The sequence below is a fragment of the Arctopsyche grandis genome, chromosome 5 (genome assembly GCF_051622035.1).
Source record: "Arctopsyche grandis isolate Sample6627 chromosome 5, ASM5162203v2, whole genome shotgun sequence".
Taxonomy (NCBI): Eukaryota; Metazoa; Arthropoda; class Insecta; order Trichoptera; family Hydropsychidae; genus Arctopsyche; species Arctopsyche grandis.
In genome coordinates this window covers 19,894,144-19,918,161 of record NC_135359.1, presented here as the reverse complement: position 1 = coordinate 19,918,161, position 24,018 = coordinate 19,894,144, and the positions used below count along the sequence as shown (strand labels likewise).

Below are 24,018 nucleotides of genomic sequence, written 5' to 3'. Positions count from 1 at the left end.
GTATTTATTTAAATCTTATCGTAAAATTTGAATACAATTCCACATTATAAAATGTTTTCAACATAAGTCAACTTGTATTGTGGAATATTTAAAAATTATTTACAGTATTATTCGAAGTTACCCATTTAAATTTTTATATTAAATTTGATTAATTGATGTAACTTTGGATTAAATTAAATGAAAGTTAATAGTGTAGAAACTTAAGATTTGTTATATCCATGCTTTTGTTATATTATTATTGTCATGACCAACTTTGCCATTATAACAATATACCTATGTAGTTATACAATGAAAATATGTAAACGTAATATCATTAAAAAAAACATGCCTTTTTTGTTTGTCTAATTAAAAACTTATCTATGTATTATGTTCGTTTGTCTTAAGAGAGTTACAAGACTCCTGTTATAGGACTAAGTACAGCATCAGGCAACAAATGTTTATATGTATTGTATATCCATATCCGATGATTCATTCCCTGGTGGTATCCAAAAATAAATATGATTTGTATTATCCAGAGCTGTGAGAATTGACCTTGTTTGCAAATAATTTGTTCTAATGTGAGTTTTAATTTCTGTAATGTAAAAAATATTGAAGTGTTTTTAAATAATTTTGTAGATAGTTCTGGAGACGAATGATTGAGTGTCCTTCTCGATCTCATGATCTCATCCTCATTTTAATTAGGGATTTATGAAGGATAGGATGTAGTTATGCAATTATAATGTAATATTATTTGACACCGTTACATAACTTCACTATTTTTAATGTTACATTTTGCAATATGATTGCACTGATAGATTTTTTTTTTTTCAAAATATTATTTAAAATATTTCACACCATTTTCGAATTTTGGCACAGGGTCAAATATTTCTCCAAAAAATACATCATCTAGTCAACCACAATAATATGCTCTGTATTATTTAAAATATATGCATATTATTTCCAAATCGTATTTTCACATAGTAACAATATATCAGAATATCTCGGCCAATCAAATTTACTATTAACAAACTTATTCTAAAAGACATTCATATTCTCTATTATGAGATTGTTGATGTGTTGGTTTGAACATCTCTTTTTTATTTTAATGATTTTTTTTTTCATTACTTAAACGAATATTGTAACCAGTTCGATGAGATGGGTTTAGATGTTTCGATATATTGTACACTTACATATATTTATAACAAAATATTGCAGTTGAATGTTTAAACTGCTATTCATATTAAATTGTAAATTATTTAATAAATTGTAAATTGTAAATACATATTAATTATATAAAAAGATTAAAGAATATATTTTTATTTTAAAGAGTACTGGTCATTTTTATCCAGGTTAAAACAGGATTTTTTATTGGATTTTAAATGATATATATTATTTTATGTTTAGGGAAATTATGCAATAACCTTTTATTTCCACTTTCTGGTCTGAATTTTAATAACTTAAAGTATGTGATTCGAAAAGGAAAAATGAACGGAATCTAATTTAAAGTACCTTAAAATATTAATATTAATCAATTCCAATTATCGTTGTGTTTTCCACATTTAAAATTGCATGTGAAAAAGTAAAATTATTTTGATTATTATCAATTTACTGCGATGTTTAAATTACATAGATAATTATATAGAGGACAGGCAGATCTCTTTAATATTACAAATTGTCTGTTTAGATACTTAGTTTAACTTTAGTTTAACATGACACAATGAGATGGTTAAATTACGCGAGAACTGATTAATTAAAAATTAATTAAAATGACAGGGCACTGCGCAAATCTGTTCTGCACTGATAAATAAATATGTTTGTTTGAATTTTATAATTTTAATCATCTAATTATTATTTTGGAAAAAAGTACTTTAAATAAAAAAAATCCTAAATGAAATAAAGAAATAAAAAAAAAGTTTAGTGTTGTTAGAAAAATGAAAACTGTGTAGTAGCTGCCTTGATGATTTAGTAGTGAATATGTGAGGAGAGCTACTCGATCGATGGACTAAATGTTTTATGTAAATTTTAACTCATTGGATAATGGCGGGACACGCAGTGTTTCTCAACATATATATATTTATATATATATATATATATATATATATATATATATATATATATATATATATATATATATATATATATATATATATATATATATATATATATATATATATATATACATATATATATATATATATATATATATATATATGTGTATATATATATATATATATATATATATATATATATATATATATATATATATTATACACAAAACATATATACATATAATATATTAAAAAAACGTATGTACATATATTCCATATCAGCATTATGTTATTCCTTTCTCGCCAAAACAACTGTATGTATATGTCCCCACCATTAACCATTGCCAGTAGTTTGAATGTCACCATCTCAATATTAATTATATACATATAAATAAATATATATATATATGTACATATATACATACATACATATATATGTAGATTTATATATAAATTGAATTTATTGTCGTAAACATCATCCAAAATTCAAAAGTACAAATTCTGTATAAGCCCTTCAAGATAATAAAAAAAAAAACAATCATTTTTTGAGGGAGTATTATCATTTATTTAATTTTGTTGTTTTTTCTTCTCTTTGATTATTCATTTGGAGCTGGAGCTGTTATCCATTACTCTTGACGTTGCCAGGAATGCGCGCATATTTATTGTACAATTCTAATTTCAATATAATTGGTTTATTTTCGTTTTCAATGTTTGCAGTGATGGCTTGGCAACGTCGAGCGAAAAAGCATTATGTTTTGGCCCGTTACGATTTAGGGCTTTTGGGATGGTATCTTAGTTGGTGGGTGAACAGTTATTATAAATATTATTATTATCATTATATTATTATTATTATTATTATTATTATGTTGTAATTAAAATATTGACAGGGCTGGACTTATGTTTGTTAAACATTGTCTATGAATAGGTTTAAGCAAGATGTCAATGAAAATTTAGATAATAATTTAAATAAAATATTAATTGTAAATTATTTTTACTATAAAGTTATCGTAAGTTTTGTACTTACTCATTTATTTGTACGTATAAAACTTACTTTACTTGTGTATTAACAAATATGATTTAATATTCTCAATTTAATTATAAGTTTTACGTGAAATATCGTCTCTCATTTCGATCACACATATCCACCGAACCTGACCCATCCCCAAAATCATCCGATACTCCTATCACATAGTTTCCCAACGTCGTGTGAAATAGTGGGTAGAATGGTTTTGCCATTTGATGAGGAATCGTTTCAACATGGAATCAGATAAATTGGCAAACTCTGACAGGAAACGATCGAAATATTCAAGTCTGACCAGCAGTACTACAGAAATACTTCTTTTCAATCGAGGTCAATCCAAGACTTGTACCTGGAAACCACTGAACTATACTGTTGGATATTATGTAATATACGGTAATATTATATGCAAAAAATATACATACATATATGAAATCAAGATAAGTTCTAGATATTCATAATCACCGATTGCTATCATGGATATAGCAAAAAAAAAATAAATAAAGAATTTCTATCATGGATATAGCAAAAAAAAAAACAAATAAAAGTTTCAAATAAAGAATTTCTTTATTATTTTGCAGCACAACAAACACATGACTTTTAAGTACTAAAGGACTAGATAAATTACAAAATGATTGTTTGACAATACAACTAATTCTTGTTTTTGATACATATACATTCAATCCAGAACTATAAAATCTTTCAAAAACAAGATACAACAACGAAATAATTTTAAATATAATACTTTTTCTATGAACAACGTATACATATACTATTATAGATAAGTTTCAATTAAATCTTATATTTTGATATTTTTTTACAATAACAATCAAGTTGTTTTGATAAAATTACGTCAGATTGAATCGTTTCAAGATTTTTTTAAAGAGTTAACGTTCAATATTTAACCTAATAAATGACATTTGATGTCGTAAACTACCTTAAGTTTGCATAGCGCACACTTTCAGCTGTTGATGTGATTGCTCTAAGTGTTTTTAAAAGTACTTTAGGTTTAGGTACTGTAGTAGCACTCAAGACAAGCCGACTTAATGCGGTGAATATTCTAAAACAGTATTATACTCATAGAATCTTTCCGGGATACTTCTTGTGTTATAAATTAGTTATACACAATGCTTTTGATTTACTAAACAAGTTCTAATTTCATATTTATAAGAAATATGAATCAGCTTTAAGATCAGACGAGCAAGAAGTCTTATCCCAGAAAATAATTCAAAAATAAATCAACTTTATGTACATATACGTAAAGTTAATCCCATATTCATGTTCATGCCAGTTACACATACTTATATATAGATAAGTAAGTACATTTTTCATTATGGTAAATACCCCAAGATTAGTAAAGCTATACATGCAATTGAATTTAATATCTAAAATCTAACGAGGGCGGGGAGAGTTTTGCGTAAATTGTATTCGGGAGGCAATTAAAATGTGACTTAGGTTATACAATAACTACATTATCTCATTGGCAATGTATAAGACGAAACAGTGCAATGATTTCAAGCTCATATTTGTGACAGTCAAAATATTTACATTTAAAATTTTTCGAAAGGCAACGCTTTGTGTATCCGTAAATTGATTTACATAGTTTACATTCTATAATAAACCCTCATTTCAAGATCAAATTACAAAGTTGCTAAGTACTAAGTCTCTGGTTGAAGTGGGAAGATTAGGCATCAACTTTAAACGATGAAATTTGAGCTGGCCCAATTAGAGACGTTAACACACTGTAAATTAAATAAGTCCACTGAGCAAATCATAACCGAAGAACTTTAAATGCTTCAGTTAGCTTATTATTAAAACAGTGGACTCACTTTGCCACGTCTAACAGCTCCATAGTTAAGTCAGCGACTGCTTCAGTTTAGGTATAATATAATATATTAAAATTACATTCAATATCGTATAATTTAAAGTCAAATAACAGTAGTACTTTCATTGCCAATGGATTTTAATACAAAGCATTTGAAAATCCGAAATTTTATTATTTTATGTTAATTCAAACATATTTTTATGGGAAGTATTGCAACATTATTACTTATCTACCGTATTTACAATTTGTGATATACATACATACATACATACATAGCTACGTACATATAATTACATAATTATAGTGTGTATATAATTTGAATATCCTTAGCACCATGAATATACAGAATAAATGCAGAAATAAAAAGTACAATATTAATAAAAGTTCCGGCACAGCAAAATCATCGATCAAATATCATCATACATAATTATAAATGCAGTACTAAGCTGCCACCAAATACTGAATTGATTAGAAGACTGATTTAACTATATAATTATGCAAACAAAACAATCACAACGACTACCCTGCATTACACTTTTAAGTGATGTAACTATAGTTAAGATATAGGCAATGTTCTAAACCTCGAAACCTAATAAACAAAATGTATATGTACAATTGTTTTATATTATTTATCTACATAAAATATAATGATTATATATATATAGCAAAAACAAATAATTTCTATCAAATACTGAGTAGCGGTGAAATGTTAAATTTACATAATTTCTATAATCAAAATGTTTCATTGCGATCTATGGATCGTTCTACATATACATACACAATGGTTGTATAAATAAAACCATTCTACATAATTTTGACAAGTGGCTATCTAACTAAATATTTGCTATTCCAATATTAAATTGTCTTGACAAATACAATGTGTACAATTTATCTACAGAGAATTGTATTTTAGTGCGTTTTATTTTATCTATTGCGTGTGATTGACAACATTGATGGCAGAGTTTTAAAACGTCACAGTTACTATATAAAACATAGGATAGTGTCTATTGTGAAACAAAAACAATGAAAGCTCTTTACAGGACCAGACTGGATTGACCGTAGTTCGACAAAAGTAGTCTATGAATATTAATTTAATTACATATGGCTCGGAAATTTTAAGCAAAAATAATAATAAAATAATTGATGTGCTTTGTTTTGTAACACAATATTTGTGAAATATTCTGTCATTCATAAAAAATAATTGAATATTTTACTTAAAAAAATAATGACTTGAGCAAAAATGTAACAAAAAGCATTACATATTTGCATTTGAATAATATTTATCTATATATGTTCCGTTGCGTGGTAATATCAGTATTCCATATATGCAATTCAATCTTTTTGGTCCACAATGATTGACTTAATAAACATTTAAAGAGAATGGAATGATTATTTTATATTACATAATAACAATCAACAACCCGTAAATTTTACAGAAACAATAATAACAAAATAAAACCAACAAATTAATATTGTCCTCCATTTAACAACACAAGTAAACTTCAAGTTCAACCGATTGTAAACACCATTTTGAGTATTTAGAAACTGAGTACGGTTAAAATGGTAAGATCAATTATAAATTAAAATCCAGATAGTACGTAACTATCCTTCTAAAGGCCTTTATATGGTCTGTGTTCAACAAAGGAACACCAAAAGTGAACTAGGCCCAAAACAGAAATATTATCCATATTTCATCATCAGATATAATACATTGTTGCTAAGCAACAATTACAATTTTACAAAAAATGCACATTTTATGCAACACATTTATTTCACCAAAAACCTAGGCAATTTCGTAATGATTATTTGTCGCAGTCTTGCACAAGCTGCACACTGTCATCGGAAAACGAGCCTTTCGAAGATGTCGACATCCTAAGGGGCACCGGGTGATGCAGAATTGAAAACCTATCATGCTGGGATGACTGCCTAGACTTTCCGAGCGCGTTTTTTAGATGTGATTCACCTTTATATAATAAAAATACACAAGTCTTTATACAACACGATACAATATACAAAAAAAAAATTGCAGATATATTAAAAAATTGTTCATTACCAGGCAACGAAAGAGGACGTGAGGAATTAAAATCCTTATTTTTCGGAGATATAGGCCTTGAGGACGATCTTGTTCTCAATGGGTTGCTATTATTTCGTGAATTTACTTTAAAATCATCTAAAATAATGCATGTGATTAAAATATTATATTGATTAAAAAGTGAATATAGAAATAAAAAAAAAATAGAGCAACATTTACTTCGCAAATCTTCGCTCGTATTATGTAACTTTGCCGTAACTCTCAATGGAGATTTTCGTAATATTGAAGCACCCATAAAATCCTAAAACATACAATATAATAATGAAATATGTATACATACAAACATTATAGTGTTAAATCGCAACAAAAATGTAATAATTCAAAAGTATAATATTCACAATATAAAAACAAAATATTGGGACTCCAACAAAGTAAATTAACAAACTAAAAATCGTTCGTTATAGCTTTTGTTAAGTCTTAAGCAGGACAATATTAGGATAGTAAAAAGCATGATCACATAAGCAAATTTAATATATTTATGAAATATTCTTTTAGGTTCAAAAATGGATAGGATTTCTTATTGAAATATCAGTCTAAAAAACATGTAAATAGATAATAGTCAAATCCCAGGTGGTTGCCAATCAAATACAGTTTAATATGACGCCATTATACACACGCGGAGGGCTATCAGTATTTATTGATGAAAAGCGTATGATTACATCACATACACACTTCAGCGCATACATAATTACGTCACAGTCAAATAGTGAATAGATTCTAATTTGGCAATGGTTTCATTTAGGAGCATTCTATTGCATTAGATATGAAACGGGCTTAGTTACAATTCAATCCAAATTATTTACAATTTAATCCTGAGATCAATATTTCATTACATTAAAAGACGGCGTTTGCAGAATATTAATAAAAAATCGCAAAGTAGTAATCTTATAATAGATAGGATGTTTAACTCGTTCTAAAATATTTGTATTCAAATATCAAAGTTGAAGAACCAATATAATGTTTTCATATAGAAGAGATAGATAGAGAATGTGCAAATTAAAAAAGCATAGCTATACTGTCATTCCACTGCATCATACATATGTATATACTAATAATAATAAACAATGTGTATAAACAACCGCATTTATAGGTATTTTGTATAAAGATAAAGAAACAATTTGACTCTTGCAATGGAATATCAGTAAGATCATAATAGTTTATAAACGTTAGTAACCTTGCTGTGGTCAGAGTTGTTAATGGATAGGGCACTGTAAGATATAGAGTGTGTCGAGTTTCCGGTAAAATCAAAGGCACTAGAAGCCCTTGGCGATAGATTATCTGCACCCAAAGCAAAACCATATTAGAAACCATACAATTAAGTGTTAAGAACAATATTATCATATATATGTATGTACAATTTTATAATAGAAATTAATTTCGAAGATATACCTTGAGGCCAGAATGAAATCGGCGGAGGAGATCTGATCATATGGTCGTGTATTTCTTTCAGCGTCACCGGATCTTCAGCCAATAAGTCAATAGAAGCATTACAAAATTCCTGTATATAAGATACACAACCAATTATATTACATATATACACACAAAATCAAAATAATATTAAATATAGAATGTATAATATTCGTGTAATATTCTATAAAGGAAGTGGACTTCTACACAAACTTGCGACATTAGTACAGCGTCATCCGATTCACACTCATCCAAAGTATTATCTATGAGACTTTCACGGCTAGCCATTACCTGCTATATTTTTGCAATTATTATATAATGATATAATATATTAATATAAATGTTTAAATTTAGAATTAAAATACGTAATAGAATATAAGTACGTACTTGTAGAAATGGATTGTCTTGTCTGGAAAGCCTCAAAGCTTCCATATCTTGTGCTATATTCCGGGTTCGACCAGGGGTCAATGTTAAAATTGACGAATCAATACCATCACTTCCTGTTCTTAAAAGTCCTATCGGTCGAGAAACTGAAACGGTTAATTGGAATCATTAGTGATGGCAATTGACTGCAAGCAGATCAATACATGTATTACATAAGACACGACATATAAATGGATTTTTAATTATATTTTATATTTTTTTAATTACACATTAAAATAATCGAGCTTTTTACACGTGGAATACTGTATAATTAAATAGCATACCCAGATCCATAATATATTTGAATTTTTTTTATATATATGTATATAGATGCAAATGCAAAGTCAAACTGATTTGTGTTCAATAAACCAATGCTATATAACTGTCTTCTAAAGCGTTATCATGGTTTTGATAAGGCTTATCGAATCCAAAAATGAAATTCTATATTTACATTTTGGGTGAAATTCTAAAATATCAGATAATATATTACAAAATTTGTTAGTTTTATGAATTGCAGAAAAATACATATAGATACTCTGATGGTATCTATAAATGTATCGTTAAGTTATATATTTGGTCCGTTATATAAAAACGACAGTATTGTACGTTTATTTTAGATTATCATACTTGTGCGATAGCATTACAGTACAGATAAATACTGTACATTTTGAAATAATTAATAAATTGATGTAATATATCAATACGAACTTGAAAAAATACATGTTTTTCAAAATAAGTGTATTCGGCAAAGTTCAATGCTTAGTTTATTTACTCAACTAGATATCTACTTATATAGATATACATTAAAAAAATGTTTTAGGTGTGAGAGCATTAGAAATGCAATTATTGCATTTATTAAAACTAAATCTAATTTTTAAAACTGTGCAAACGATAGGATCCATCAGCTATGCCGCCTCTATCAAGTATTCTTAAATAGTTTTTAGATCTACAGTGTAAAGTTTGTATAGAAGGTAAAACTTGTAGAAAAATATGATCACTATTGATTGTTTAGTAATCATACTGCAACACTTTTGACCTTTTGAAATTGCGTTTCATGTGAGAAAAAAATATAACCTCAAAAAATAGCCCAAACGTAAATGAATCATGTACGATATATACCTGGTACAGAGCCTTCCATTTTGACGAGCGCGATTTAAAAATAGGCGTAATTGGTGATAAGATAGGCACACTGACTGACAGATGTCAATTTTAAAATGTCAGACGTGTTTTCGACGCAGGATGCAAACGTCAGTTGAGAACGTACGCATTCATGCCAATTGTTAAGTGAAGAATGTCAGCTGGTGTCAAAATATTAATGCGTATGAAAAAAAAAAGTATTTTCAGCAACGGAAATGCGCAACACTAGAGAATGGCCGCACTGACAGATGGAAGATTGGAGAGCGACAAAAGGTTCGCCCGAAACTACAGGCTGACGAGTGAATACCTTTACAGCCAGCACAACTTGCTTTTATATATGTATGTATGTATGTAGTTTTATTTTATTGATTTTATTATTCCAAATCAATCATGGAAGGTGCAAAGATGTAATCACGACTCTATTTATCTACATACATATCTACATCCTTATTAAAATATTAACATTTACTGTTAAATTTTAGATAGTTGTTTTAACTTTTATCACGCTGAATTTTAATGATAGATGATCTTAACATATAAATGACTAGGTATTCGATGAAGTCATAGGATCGTGATCATGTACAACGTGGTTGAACCTGGGTTGCCATTTTAAGAGTTGGCGCCGATTCAATCATGATTCAGTCATATTAAATAGTCTTGTTTACAACGACACCGTCGTTTCACTCCAACCAACCCTCATAGGATTTATAGGAATATAGCACAACTTGTGCTATTCCGAATCAAAACCAGTGATCTCATATATTTCACAACAATACACAAGTCTTACGATGGCATCATCGTCGCTCCTGTAGTACGAACATGCAGAACTAATGCCGTCTGGAATTATCCCATTTAACTATTCCAGAAGAAAGAATTCATCGTTCGATCGGAAAAACGAACGAAATCCAGAGCTGATGTCAACATACGGTAAAACACATGTCCTGAAGACAAAGACATCTGACCCAGCAGAACTTATCTTCGCTACTCGAGGGCAACGTCCTCTTTGACTATTCCAGAAGAAAAAGTTCATCGCTCAATCGTAAAACGAACGAAATCCAGCAGTGATGTCATCATGCAACTACGACACTTGACCTGAAGACAAAGACATCTGCACACAGCTCGCATCGAGCCACAATGTATGTATATAAGCCAACGCACCAGCTCCAGACGCCAGAGTGAACCTCTTGAATTCAGCTAGCTCACTTCTTCGAAGCTTAACTTCTTCGTACATGGCACTCGAGTTTTAGTTAGTACAATATTTCGCGTGATTAATTGATTGATGTAAGTTTTGGGTGCCAGATGTTCCGTGATCGAGATTTCAGTGACTTGCGCGAGATCGCTTTTTGCGGAATAATCACCAAATCAATTGCAAGTACGATTATAATTTTAGTAGTTCATCTAATAAATAAGTACAAAATTAAGAAATGGTCTCACTGTAAAAAGAAAAAAAGTTAAATAAATAGCGCTTCGGTGATTACATCCCAAATGTAAATCGCTACCAGGAAGTGTAGCGATTAGATTTCTCCTGGTAGCAATTCAAACAATAGCGATTTAAACAATTAATACAATACGGTATTTCAAATATATTAAATATTCACCAACAACCTCGATTAAATTTATTTTTATTTAATTCTGTAGTTCTATTTTACGTGAAATTGACGGCGCGGGTTTATCGATCAGGTTTTTCAGTACGGCATTGATGGGGTTGTTTTGCGTGGCTTTGTAGGTTCACCATGTTTTTTTGCATGGTCAATTATGGAGATAAGATAAGAATACAGGAAAACGCATCGTGAACACTGACAAGAACACACATAAATGAAAGTGAATACATTTAAACCCATGAGGGGACAGCGCGGGGGGGGTGGGGGGGAAAGAGATTGCAAAGCGCGAGGGCGATGCGAATCAACCACAATGGCTACGTCCACACTACCAATATCTACACCCGATACACCCGATATTTAGGAATTTTTCCATAACCAGTTCCTTAATAGTATGGAGGATGAACGAATGAGACGACTGGCATGTTAATGCACGTGTTTATTATATGACAGCTGAAGACAGAGTGAGTAGTGGCTCTCCGAACCCAGCCGAGTTGGTTCCCACTCGCAGGAAGGCAACCAAACTCGACCATGTCGTATAAGCGAGCCGCCACATCACTCCCCCCCCCCAGCATCAGCGATACCAAAATTACAAAGAAACAAATTTTACAAAAGAAAAAAATTATTGTTACACAAAGAGAAAAAAAATTATTGAGTGGGGAGAAAAAAATTGTTGACGTGGGTCATCCGCTGTGTAGGTGTACCGCCCTGAATGGTCGGTACATTCGAGGGCGGTAACGTCGCGAGCAGGACGGTGGCCGGTCCGATGGTCGCGCCGATGCGATGCTGCGGCGGCGCCGCTCTTCCGAGGCTGATGTCGGTTGGTGGGGCGGCGGGGGCGGCAGGGGCATCGATGTGGTTGATGATACTCCGAGCTGGACCGTGAGTCGTTGTGGCTCGTGGAGGTGTTGTAGCGCTACCGCCCGTCTCGGCGTGACGACGCTCGTGGGGACAGACGGGGCCTTGATGATGATGATGGTGCTGAGGTGGTGTGTGATGAATCTTGTGGTGCTGGATGACCATTCTATGTGTACTGGATCGCGCATGACTCCACATCCAGCTGTCAAGATCGTCGTCTCATTCGCTCCCCCATTTTTTAAGCACCTGTCATCGACGTTGTGGCTGGACTCATGTCGATAGGTAGGTAGGTAACCGTGTCTGCTCGTTTATTGTCACCCGCGGGCCGCGGCGTGCTGTGTTGATGGCGATGGGGGCGCGGCGGGTAGATTTCCCGCCTGGCTCGGCGAGGCAGGGATGAGCGGCATGTTGAAATTGATCGAGGCTGCGTGGCTCGATGTCGGGGGTCACCAGTATGGAGGATGAACGAATGAGACGACTGGCATGTTAATGCACGTGTTTATTATATGACAGCTGAAGACAGAGTGAGTAGTGGCTCTACGAACCCAGCCGAGTTGGTTCCCACTCGCAGGAAGGCAACCAAACTCGACCATGTCGTATAAGCGAGCCGCCACAGGTTGCAATATGGGAACTGGATATGGAAAAATTCCTAAATATCGGGTGTAGATATCGGTAGTGTGGACGTAGCCAATGGCTACGTTTACACTACCGATATATACACCCGATCCACCAGATATTTAGGAATTTTTCCATAACCAGTTCCTAAATAGCAACCACAGGCTGCAATATGGGAACTGAATATGGAAAAATTCCTAAATATCGGGTGGATCGGGTGTAGATATCAGTAGTGTAAACGTAGCCATTGGCTGTGCATGATGAAAGTGCTAGCACATTTGGAATGTAACCCGTTTATTATAAATATCAAATGCATGAAATGCTATTTTGCATTCGTATATAATGATTTGATAATCGTCTAATTTTCCCCAAATATTTATTAACAATAGCTTCTTACGGAAGCAGCTAAAATAAATAGAGAGGTACGTTCATAGAAATTCAAATACATATTTTTCGCTGTTTATGGTTAGAGATTTATTAATTATGACCGTATACAGGTTTCATCAATTTGAAACGTAACGGCAGACGCAAGTGACTGCTACTCGAGATCGAGATTGCCCATTTCCGGTTGGAAGTGTGTTCTGGCATTTCATACTTAGTGAAGATTTCGATGATCGGCGGAGGATGTGCTCGTCGGACATACAGTCGTACGACGAGGGAGAGTCGTCCTGGCGCAGGAAATGGAAACGGAAACCATCTGCATCCTAAAAAGGCACAGACACGTTGGACGACTCCCACACAACCTGCACCGGCTTATTCCTATAGTTCTGATGAATTCGATAAACTTCTTCACAATGAGTGAGATTCCATTTTCTATTATACATACGTATATATTTTATTCTTGACAAGTAGAACCCGTATACTTCACGCTCGCGTTCATTGAATCTTATTAGTACTTACGTATTGTAGATATGTACTTGAAACTGTAATATGCAAAGGTTTGTTTGTTATTAATGTATCCACTGCCTCTGGATTTGTTTTCACATTTCATAAAAAAACCATAATCATTTTTTCATTGTTTATTTATTTTCCAGTGTAGATCCGGATGATACTTTTCAAAGGCTCATTTCGAATGATAATCACGAAACGCCCCGATGTTTTGATCCAAAATTAAATTTGACATATAGCTCGTCCTCACCGATCTCTCCATTAGCTACAGAAATTAAAATAAAAAGTAAGATATCATTTTTAAATTGTTACGAGCCGTAAAACAAATTTGAAACATATAATATAATATAGTATATTTGCTTTCAGAAACAAGAAAGAAGCTTAACAAGCACAATTTTAAATCAAAGAAAAGAGAAAAACTATTCTCATCAGACAATCGGAACAATATCAGTAATTTTACAGATTACCATTTAACAGTTGAAAGTATTAAAAAAGTCAATAACGTCTCAAATACTCAACAAATGATCTTGGAATGTATAAAAGAAACTTCAATTTTGGAAAATTGTAGTAGTAAAAATTTATCTCATACGTTACCTATCGACAATTCAATTGCTAGACCTGATACTGTAGACATTGTCAAAACTCCAAAGAAGAATAGTTTACCTATATCGAGTACACCTTGCAAGAACACTTCGTACAATTATCATTCAAACGATAATGATATTTCTGCTATAATCCACCCTTTCACGCCAAAGTCACATGCTTCACTAAAAGAACCAGGGTTTCAACACGAAAGTGACCTCAACTTACTTAGTTTCGACTTGGAAGGTAAAAGCAGCAGTGTAAAAGCTAGTGATGAAATTTCGAAATGTAGTAGTATCCTTAAGGATAATTTAAAATTAATTGCTAATACTGAAACACATTGTACAATTAGTCCTGATATATTTAATAGTTCGTATGAAACGTATATCATTGTTCCTAATGCTAAAATTCAATCCGATGGAAATAGACAGTCGAATTTCAATGACGAATCTCATGTTTCAAATAAGACATATACAAATGTACAAAACACAAACTCTACAAGTCTTGCCTCAATGCGGCATTCGATGTTTCAAAAAATATCACAAAGCCTATCTATGATTTCAGCACAACCGGACACTTCAATCTGTATTGGAAATTTGAATGAACCCGAGTTGCAACTAAAAAATGATCTCAACTTAGAAGGTAAAAGCATTTGCATACAATTTACTGATGAAATTTTGAAATGTGACACTTTCCCCGAAGACAATTTTAAATTGAGTGCTAAAACTGAAACACACCGTACAATTAGTCCTGATATATTTAATAGTTCATGTGAATCATACGTAATTGGCCCTGATAGTAAAATTGAATCAAACGAAAATACAAACGATGAATCTTGTATTTCATATAAAACATGCGAGAATGAATATGAAACATGCAATACTAGAAGTCTTCTCCCAATGCAATTAAAATTGTCCGAAAAACTATTACAAAACTTATCTATAATTTCAGCACAACCAGATTCTTCAATCAGTTTTGGAGGTTTCAAAACTTTGTTGGACGAAAGAGTTGAAGAAGCAATAAATATTAGTCACAAAGATGAAATATACCAAAGTATTTCTCACGAAGATGAAATCTCAGCAAATATTGTTCAAAAAGAAGAAAATTCTGACGTTTCTGATGAAGATAAAGTTCTTATTGAGAATAAAATTTCTGAAAATGCTAGTCAAAAAAATAACATTTCTACCAATTCTTGCGAAAGTGGTAATCCCGTTGTGATTTTAGAAAGACTTCCTGTTGTAGTGTTAGACCGAATTCCTATTGTTGTTTTAGAAGATTTAAGACTGCAAACTAATGAGCATAGTAACGATTGTTCTTTGAACGTTTCCGATGTATTTGACTCAGTTTTGAAACAAAATGAAAGTAATGTTAGCCGAGAAATCAGCGCTAATTCTGATACTTGTCCAGAAGAAGTGTGGAAGAACGATTATCAGAATTGTAATACAACTACTCGTAATTCATCTCACTTGTATTCAAAAACCGACACTACTCTTAAAAACAGTCCAACTACATTGTGTGAAAACGAAAATACAATCAACAACTCTTCGTACATTAGTTGCAATACTGTTACAAATTCACCAAATCGTTCGATAGATTTCAAATTCGTAACTCAAAGGAGAACCGCATTCAAAGCTGCATCACCGTTGAAGTCGGACCTTGATATATCAAAAATCGAACATTTGAACCCTGCAGGTCCTTCTTTTATACTTCCGGCTGGTAAAAAGTGGGAGAGGCATTTGAATATTATCCGAAATATGACCAATATGAATGATACTGTAGACCATTTTAACTGTACGATGCACGATGAAACTATTCACAGAGGTCGTAAATACAAACAAACTATTGATAGTATTCTTCAACAAAATGCATCAGGTTTGTAAAGCACTTAAAGTATTGAAATGTGTATTTGCATTGTGTATTATTTTTATTAAATTATCGATTTTGCTCAGTTTTTGCAGAGCCGTCGTTTCATCCTAATTTTATTTCGGGAAGAAAATCTATCGTGAAGGTTGTTGGGGTATGTTTCTAGGTATATTTATCGTAAATTAATTTAATTTAAGTTAAATTATGTACAATTTTTAATATATTTTTATTTTTGTTCTGACAGGACTATACACTGCAAGAAGGTAATTATGAAATTTTGTTTATTAAATATTATACATGAAAATATGTATGTATGTTTAGAATTATTAGTTAATTGCTATAAATGTACATATCAAAAACATAGAAAAGCCTTGTAAAACATTGACCAATAGGGATCGGAGATTTGGAATCTCTCACTGCCATCAGTTTTAAAATCGAGAGTCATATTGTGGAGAAATATCAGGGGTTGGAGCCGTCTTATTTTTTTAAACTCCACAGTTCTGGGAAAAATACTAGTGAATAATTTTATAACAAAAAAATGTTCGAATTGATTGATCTACAAGAAAATCATTTAAAAATTAAACTGAAAGCAAGAGAAATATTAGTCGTTGGTCGCAATACAGTGAATCTAGTTTCGCTGATTTCAAAATAGTCCATATATACTACTATACTTTGAATTATCACGATACTAACCTTTTACGGTATTAATGTGGATTGTGTGATAATATTGATAGTTAAGGTGACCATTTTTTTCAAATTGAAAACCAGGACTTTTTTCTAAATACTTCCATTAATAAAAACTAACATGAATAATACATTTTCTTTAATGCCCTTATAAAATTTTACACAGAACTGGTTAAAATTATTCTTATCGCTTGGCAAACATTTTAAAGTTTTAACATTCAATATTGCGTTTTATCACTGGACCACATATTGTTTATCAAAGAAAAAAGTCCTTCGGCAGATGCATGTTTCTAGTAATCAAAGACAATTTTTTTTACTAATTTACCAATATTTTTGTAAGAGACATAATTTTCGCTTTGTATATTGAAATTCATCTATTAGATAAGAAAAATTGTACTGGTTTTATTTCACGACTTACCAGGATAGATGTTCAGTACTAATGGTCATCTTATTGATAGTGCAATATGATAAACGGCTTACATCCCAAATATGAATCGCTACCAGGATAACGTCGCTACGAAAATCGCTCGCGCGGACTCCTGTCGTACAGGAAAATTGCCGTACAGAAAGCTGCCCAAATATTGCTCAGCAAATGCTTTTTTTTTACGAGATTTGGCGTCGGAGGTTATCATGGTAGCGACTCACATTTGGGATATAATCACTAAAGAGCGGACCAACTTTGCATTGTGCTTTGTTCATTTTTATGATGAACCTTTTTTTATGCTCTCTAGCTTTGTAGTTTGCCCTGTTTCCTGTAAAACAGACCCAAAACGCCCTATTTCCTAGAAAAAGCACGCTCCCGGTCCTACCTCTAATAATCACCGAACCAAATAATATACTCCATTGTACTCCCATTCATTACAGTATAAATATATGTACGTTTTATTAAATGGCCGACGACTAGTGTTTCCGATGCTACGAAATAACGCTTACAAATCTGAACTATTTTCCGTTAGTATGTTAATGTGTTTCAACTTGCCTATGCATGTGATATTGCAAACTTGAGTGGATTTTTTCCCGTGTTTTCGGGGCGAGTTTTGGTCGTAAAAATCGTATTTACGTCCGTGCGACGTCAGCAGCCGCCGCCGTGCGCCGTGACTCGCCCGCGTTTTCCCGGAAATTGATGACGTCAGAGTTGCCACACCGATTCTCGGAAATTCTCGAAAGGAAAATCAATGCTTTCGCCGCAATTTATTTCGGCGTCGCGTGCGCAAATCAAATTGCACGCCGTCTCGCCCGGCGCCAAAGATCGCGAACCGTTTCCCCGCTTTCGGCGAACGTTCGTAAAGTTCGAAACGATCGAGCGCGCCAGTCGAAAACAAACGAAGAGCTTTTACTTATTCGACTGGAAAATTAGTGGATTCGCGCTAAATTAGTCCGAGGAGAAAGAGACGATAAATTTCGAGTGTACTGTAATAGAGTGGCACGATAATAAAGGGTGTCGGTGGGTGGAAGAGTGGCAGAGTGGCAGAGTGGGAGTGGGCGAGTTGGTAGGTGGGTAGGCAGCGAGTGGCAGCGAGTGGCAACGAGTGGCAACGAGTGGCAACACTGCGGTCACGGACAAAGGAAGCTTCGGGTGACGCGTAGCCGAGTGTGCGACCTCGCAGCCGAGTGTAGCCCCTCGCTCTGCCCCCGCGCCTCCGCCCCACCCCGCCCCGCACCCCCTTCGCTGGTTCGCCCCTTCGTGTCTGCTGCCACCGCCCTCGCCGCTCCGGTGCATGTATCTGCTGTCGACTGACGCTGCCGCAGGTCAGACTCGCCCCCCTCACTCCCCCTCACTACGCCCCCAACCCCGCACCCGCCCCCCCTCACTCCCGCGCGCCCCCCGATCCCGCTTCGAAGGCGTTCGCAACAAAAGTACGCGCTTCGATTCACCCCCTCTACTTTCCCACCTCTCCCTCTTCCCCCACGCCTTCGTTTAGGTCTACCGAAATTTTATATACATTTTTTTTTTTTTTGTACCTAACCTCAATTCCATGCTCAATTGTCATTTTTGACGTTTAATTGCAGTGTGTGATTCATCGATTCTGCGAAAACATTTGATCGATTCATTGTTTCGTAGAATTTTAATTTTTTTTTTGTTTTTTTTTTTATACATACATTCGCATTGTTAAAATTAATTAGAATGTGTCATTATGTTCACATTTGACTTTTTGTAAATTGAATATTCCTCGTAATGAAATGACGTATATTATAATAATTTGATACTTTTCTAGTGTTCGGTTTTAAAATTCGACGAAAATTATACAATAGTCATGTTTTATATATAAAAATTTAAGGCACTCGTTCACTAGTTAGGCTCACATATAAAGATAATATATAAAACCAATTATTACGCTTCGTTGCCGATAGATATGTCGAGTAATAAAAAAAAATCAGTATTTGCACGCGTTTCTATCGTTAATAATTTTTTTTTTTTCAAACGATTAAAAAATAAATATATAATATAAATTGATTTAAATTCTTTTTTTTTTTCTACTTATTTACTTTATTGAATCTCGAAAAAATCCAACAGCTAGGACGTATGTGGGGTTCTGTCATATGGGGGAAATAAGCTGAGACGAGGAATGAACTAGGACTTGATTGACTCGTATCTGGACACGACCCCTTCGAGACTGTTCTTCTTCAAGACGTATCTTCATTTTCGCTATAAGACATTTGTATAAACGTCAGGAACGCGCTCGAATACTGATTTGAATACGAATACTTGAGACATCTGTTGACATAAAGTCAAAACATGATGTTGCAGCAAAGCGTGGGCCGAACTAACGAACAAGTACCAAATTTAATATCTGAAATAATGTCAGCCATTATTTACTACTATTTGTTTTTCGATTCAATTTTAAAAAAATCAAAAGATAATGTTGAGCCAACATTTGCATCATAATTATCCACTTTTAAAAAAATGACCTCAATAAAAATCATATTCTTCCACCATTTTCTAATGAAAAATCTTAAAACATTTGTTGTGCTTTTCTATATATAATTAAAAAAAATCATTATTAATTTGCGATTCTTCGTTTTCTTTTAGAATTGTTATCGAATTCTGGTAATGATACTGGTATCGCCTTTTCGAGACTCTCGATATCGAGATACGACAGACCATCTCTAATATCGAAAGATTTAGAGGAGAAAGCCGATTGGACTGATCTCAGTGCACGGGATCTCGTTTTGAGGAGGTGTAATCAAACTGAGCCACTTCCGTTTGATGAATGCTATCCAAAACGGTGAGAATCTTCTCTATCCACAATGATGCTTCCGAATGCTATTTTTCACGATCTATTATAATATTGTGTATTTTTCATATTTAGGAAGCTGCAAAGGTGTTGGAAAATTGGCGAGGGCGTTTATGGGGAAGTCTTTCTTTACAAAACTGAAAATGACCCCAACAACCCAATTGTTATGAAAGTTATCCCCATTGAAGGAGACGCACTTGTCAATGGCGAACCTCAAAAGAAGTTTGAGGAAATCATATCCGAGATTGTCATTGCTATGTTAGTATTTATTAGCCTAAAAGACTGCTGATTTATAATATTTTTATTTAATTGAAATAATTTTGCGTTTTAGGGAATTGAGTGATTTGCGCAACAACACTTACAATAACACGTCCTCATTTGCTCGAGTACACAGAGTGCATTGCGTTCAAGGATCTTATCCGGAGCGACTCTTGACTCAGTGGGATCTCTTTGATGAACTTAAAGGTTCCGAAAACGACTATCCCAACTTCAATTCGAATCAATTATATATTGTTCTGGAACTAGAACACGGAGGAAAAGATTTAGAGGCGTTTGAATTTTCCAACGCTGAAAAATCCTATGCTTTGTTCTTTCAGGTAATATTCATTCTTAACATTTTAATCAATGTACGTGTTGAGTGTTTTTATTTTTGAATATTTTGCAAGCTTTTTTATTTATGATTTTTTTAACCGATGGCTGAAATTCTGGTGCATGTTTTAATTTTATTTTCATGACTAGATTTTCACTCATCCGTTACGAAAATTTTTTGTTCTCCTGTGTTTGCCCTTTTTTTTTTTTATAGAATGTCGATTTTTATCATTGAATCGATTGTTTTATGGATGGCTGGAAGTTTAGTTCGTGTTAAATGTGTTTCATGACTAGATTTTCACTCATCCATAATGCAATTTATATTTTTTATTTTTTACATACTCGTCAATTTGATTCTGCTCTCCATTTGCCGCTTTATTCCACTAAATGCACGAAACCATTTATTTGTGTATTAATTTTAATTTTTCTTTCAGTTGAGTGTTTATTGTTAACTTTTTTAGCATGGCATATGATTTAATAAGTTAAATATGATTTATTTTTTTATATATTATGTAACTTTTTTTTTTAATAATACGTTCGAATTTACAGATTGCTTTCACCCTCGCTGTTGCTGAAGAAGCTTATCAATTCGAGCATAGAGATTTACATTGGGGGAATGTCTTAATTAAACCTACAGATGAACCGGTTTGTCTTTCAATAAGATTGAATGCCATCTAAATAATTATTTATTTCATATAATTAAATTAAATTTTCTGCATTTCATAGAACATCAACTATAACATTCGTGGTACTACATATTCCATCCCATCATGTGGAGTTTTTGCCAATATAATTGATTTCACACTGTCTCGTATTTCCTTGCCACAATTTGCGTCTACTATTTATAACGACCTGGCAAATGATGATGATCTTTTCAATGCTGGTGGTGATTACCAATTTAGCATCTATCGTTTGATGAGGGAAAAGAACGGGTAAGTCCAATGTTTATAAGACTTTTTTTTTAATACACACTGTTTCCTAGTGATTTACTTATATAATCGCTTGTTTCAGGAATTCATGGCAAGAATTTCATCCGTACACCAATATATTGTGGCTCCACTATATATTGACCAAAATGATCGATGGGCTGCGCTATGAGAGGGTAAAATCAAAAATTCACAAAAAATACATCAACAAGCTGAAGAAGCTTAGGGATGCGATCCGAGATTACAACAGTTGCTTCGATTTCGTAATTAGCGAAAATTGTGACAGTTATATTTAAATTATGCTATATATTTACATATATATCTATCTATATACTAATAATTCATGTTATTCTGCATGTTACGTTTAAAAAAAATTGTTTTATTAATCTTATGTCTTATATAAATATGTATTGTGTATACTATAAATACTTTATTATATGTTATTAGTTTGTGAAAAATGCATACTCAAGTGTTGAGTCTCCGATATTGTTATATTACACACAATTGTGGTTGTCGTGCTGATTGGACGACACACTCAATTCAATATTTGTCGTTTCCACTTAAAGATTATATTTTTGTTTATTGCCAGTATTATATTGAGTGCCTGAAAATGTGCCTGATTGACAATATTTATCTTAAAAAATTAAAAATATTTTTGGAGACTAATTTGTGTTTCATTTAACCGTCGTAATATAAAACTGCCAATTCCTTATCAATGTTTCGTTAGTAATGTACAGTGTAGTCGAAGATTGTGGCTCAATTTGAAGTAGCGGAACCTCCTTATCACGAGTAATGAGGTAGTGAATTAAAACAAGCAACAGTGATTGTATACCATATATTTACAATTGGTTTAAACTACACATAATGTAATATACACCTACGACAGTCCAGTCTGCACACTTCGAAAGATGGTCACGTCGTCAGCCGATAAGACCGACATTAAAAGTTTGCAGTGTTGTTATTGACCTTTATTACATTTCTACTTAGTGCAAGTAAAATCATCTGTTTTCACATCGCTTTTTTCCCTTATATAATCTATACATGTGTAAATTACAAAGATATACAATTCGAACACATTGGTAGATGACAGTTTCAAATCACCGATCGTTTTATTACCCTGATCAAATAAAATTCTGTATGGCGACAACATCAAAACAGAACTAGCGTATATGCCAGCCGCGAAATAGTAAAATTGGGATTGTTTCGCATAAACGAACTAAGAACGGAACTACTCATTACAATTATAGCTTGAATATTATGGTAAATTAAATTAATTTTCTCTTATAGAAACGACACAAATTAAGATTGCCCGAGTAAACCTTACATGAATTAAATGCGATACGTGTAATGGCTCCTCTACAAACATCGTAAGCCATTGCTGTATTCCATATAATGGATCATCGCAGATCATTATTGAAAAATAGCCCACTGTCAAAAAAGATATGATCCAGCGTACGCCATGCTTGACCATTCGTTTTTTGGAAACAACCTTAAGCAATGGCCTTGAATTGAAGTCAACCCCATTGAATGGTTCCCTTGCGAAACATCAATTCTCTGTAATTAAATGAACTCTGTATCTATACTTTTCTAGTCAGCTTGGTACTAGGATCATCATAGTAATCATTCCAGAAGCATTTTCCCATATCTCTACTATTTTGCGACTTTCAAAATTGATGACAAATTATATTTAAGTATAGAAACGAAGAGTTCATTCAACGAGAATTGGTGAATCCAGGCTCATCGCCGTTGAACATACGATGACGTTCAGTGACCTAACGTGTCTCTTCGAAAATAAGACCTGATCTTATATTAAATTATATCCAAAAAATGGGGTAAGGCTTAAACAGTATGTTTGCGGGAAAAAATCCGAAAGGACAAAACAATATCTTATGTCCTTAAGTCAAGGGAAAGAATTGTAGAAATGCATTTTGCCGTTCTGGTTGATTACCAATGTAACCGCATGATCAGTCATACAGCGACAGTGTATGCTATTTTCACTAGGGTTTATATTAAAATCATGGTATTGCTTAATTTCAGGGACACACGTTAATAAGAGCACTTGTGTAGAGGAGCCATGGGGTTCATATATGTATGTAATATTTTAACGTAACATACATAGTTTGCAAACCATTCAAAAGAACATAATCAAGAGTGCTATACATACATATATGTTATGATTGCAAATCCTGGGTCTGATGAAGGAATTATGCTGACTGAATGTATCAATAGTATTTAAAAGGCAAATGAGAAC

General features: G+C 32.9%; 2 protein-coding genes across 2 annotated transcripts; one reads left to right on the top strand and one right to left on the bottom strand.

Annotated features, from left to right (window-relative positions):
- Positions 1-3,590: 3,590 nt before the first annotated feature.
- Positions 3,591-10,197, bottom strand: LOC143911623 (uncharacterized). Its single transcript, XM_077430593.1, has 8 exons — positions 9,912-10,197; positions 8,757-8,899; positions 8,583-8,663; positions 8,352-8,460; positions 8,137-8,240; positions 7,122-7,203; positions 6,924-7,040; positions 3,591-6,833 (listed from the first exon to the last, which is right to left on the bottom strand). Exons 1-8 carry the CDS (start codon positions 9,928-9,930, stop codon positions 6,673-6,675), a joined length of 816 nt encoding a protein of 271 aa, XP_077286719.1. The 5' UTR covers positions 9,931-10,197; the 3' UTR covers positions 3,591-6,672.
- A 2,069-nt stretch (positions 10,198-12,266) lies between these two features.
- On the top strand, positions 12,267-22,379 carry Haspin (haspin). The gene is made up of 13 exons (XM_077431642.1): positions 12,267-13,798; positions 14,035-14,174; positions 14,255-14,716; positions 15,035-15,112; positions 15,422-16,342; positions 16,420-16,487; positions 16,578-16,596; positions 20,049-20,244; positions 20,329-20,511; positions 20,585-20,849; positions 21,391-21,486; positions 21,568-21,773; positions 21,853-22,379. Exons 1-13 carry the CDS (start codon positions 13,611-13,613, stop codon positions 22,061-22,063), a joined length of 3,033 nt encoding a protein of 1,010 aa, XP_077287768.1. The 5' UTR covers positions 12,267-13,610; the 3' UTR covers positions 22,064-22,379.
- Positions 22,380-24,018: the final 1,639 nt, after the last annotated feature.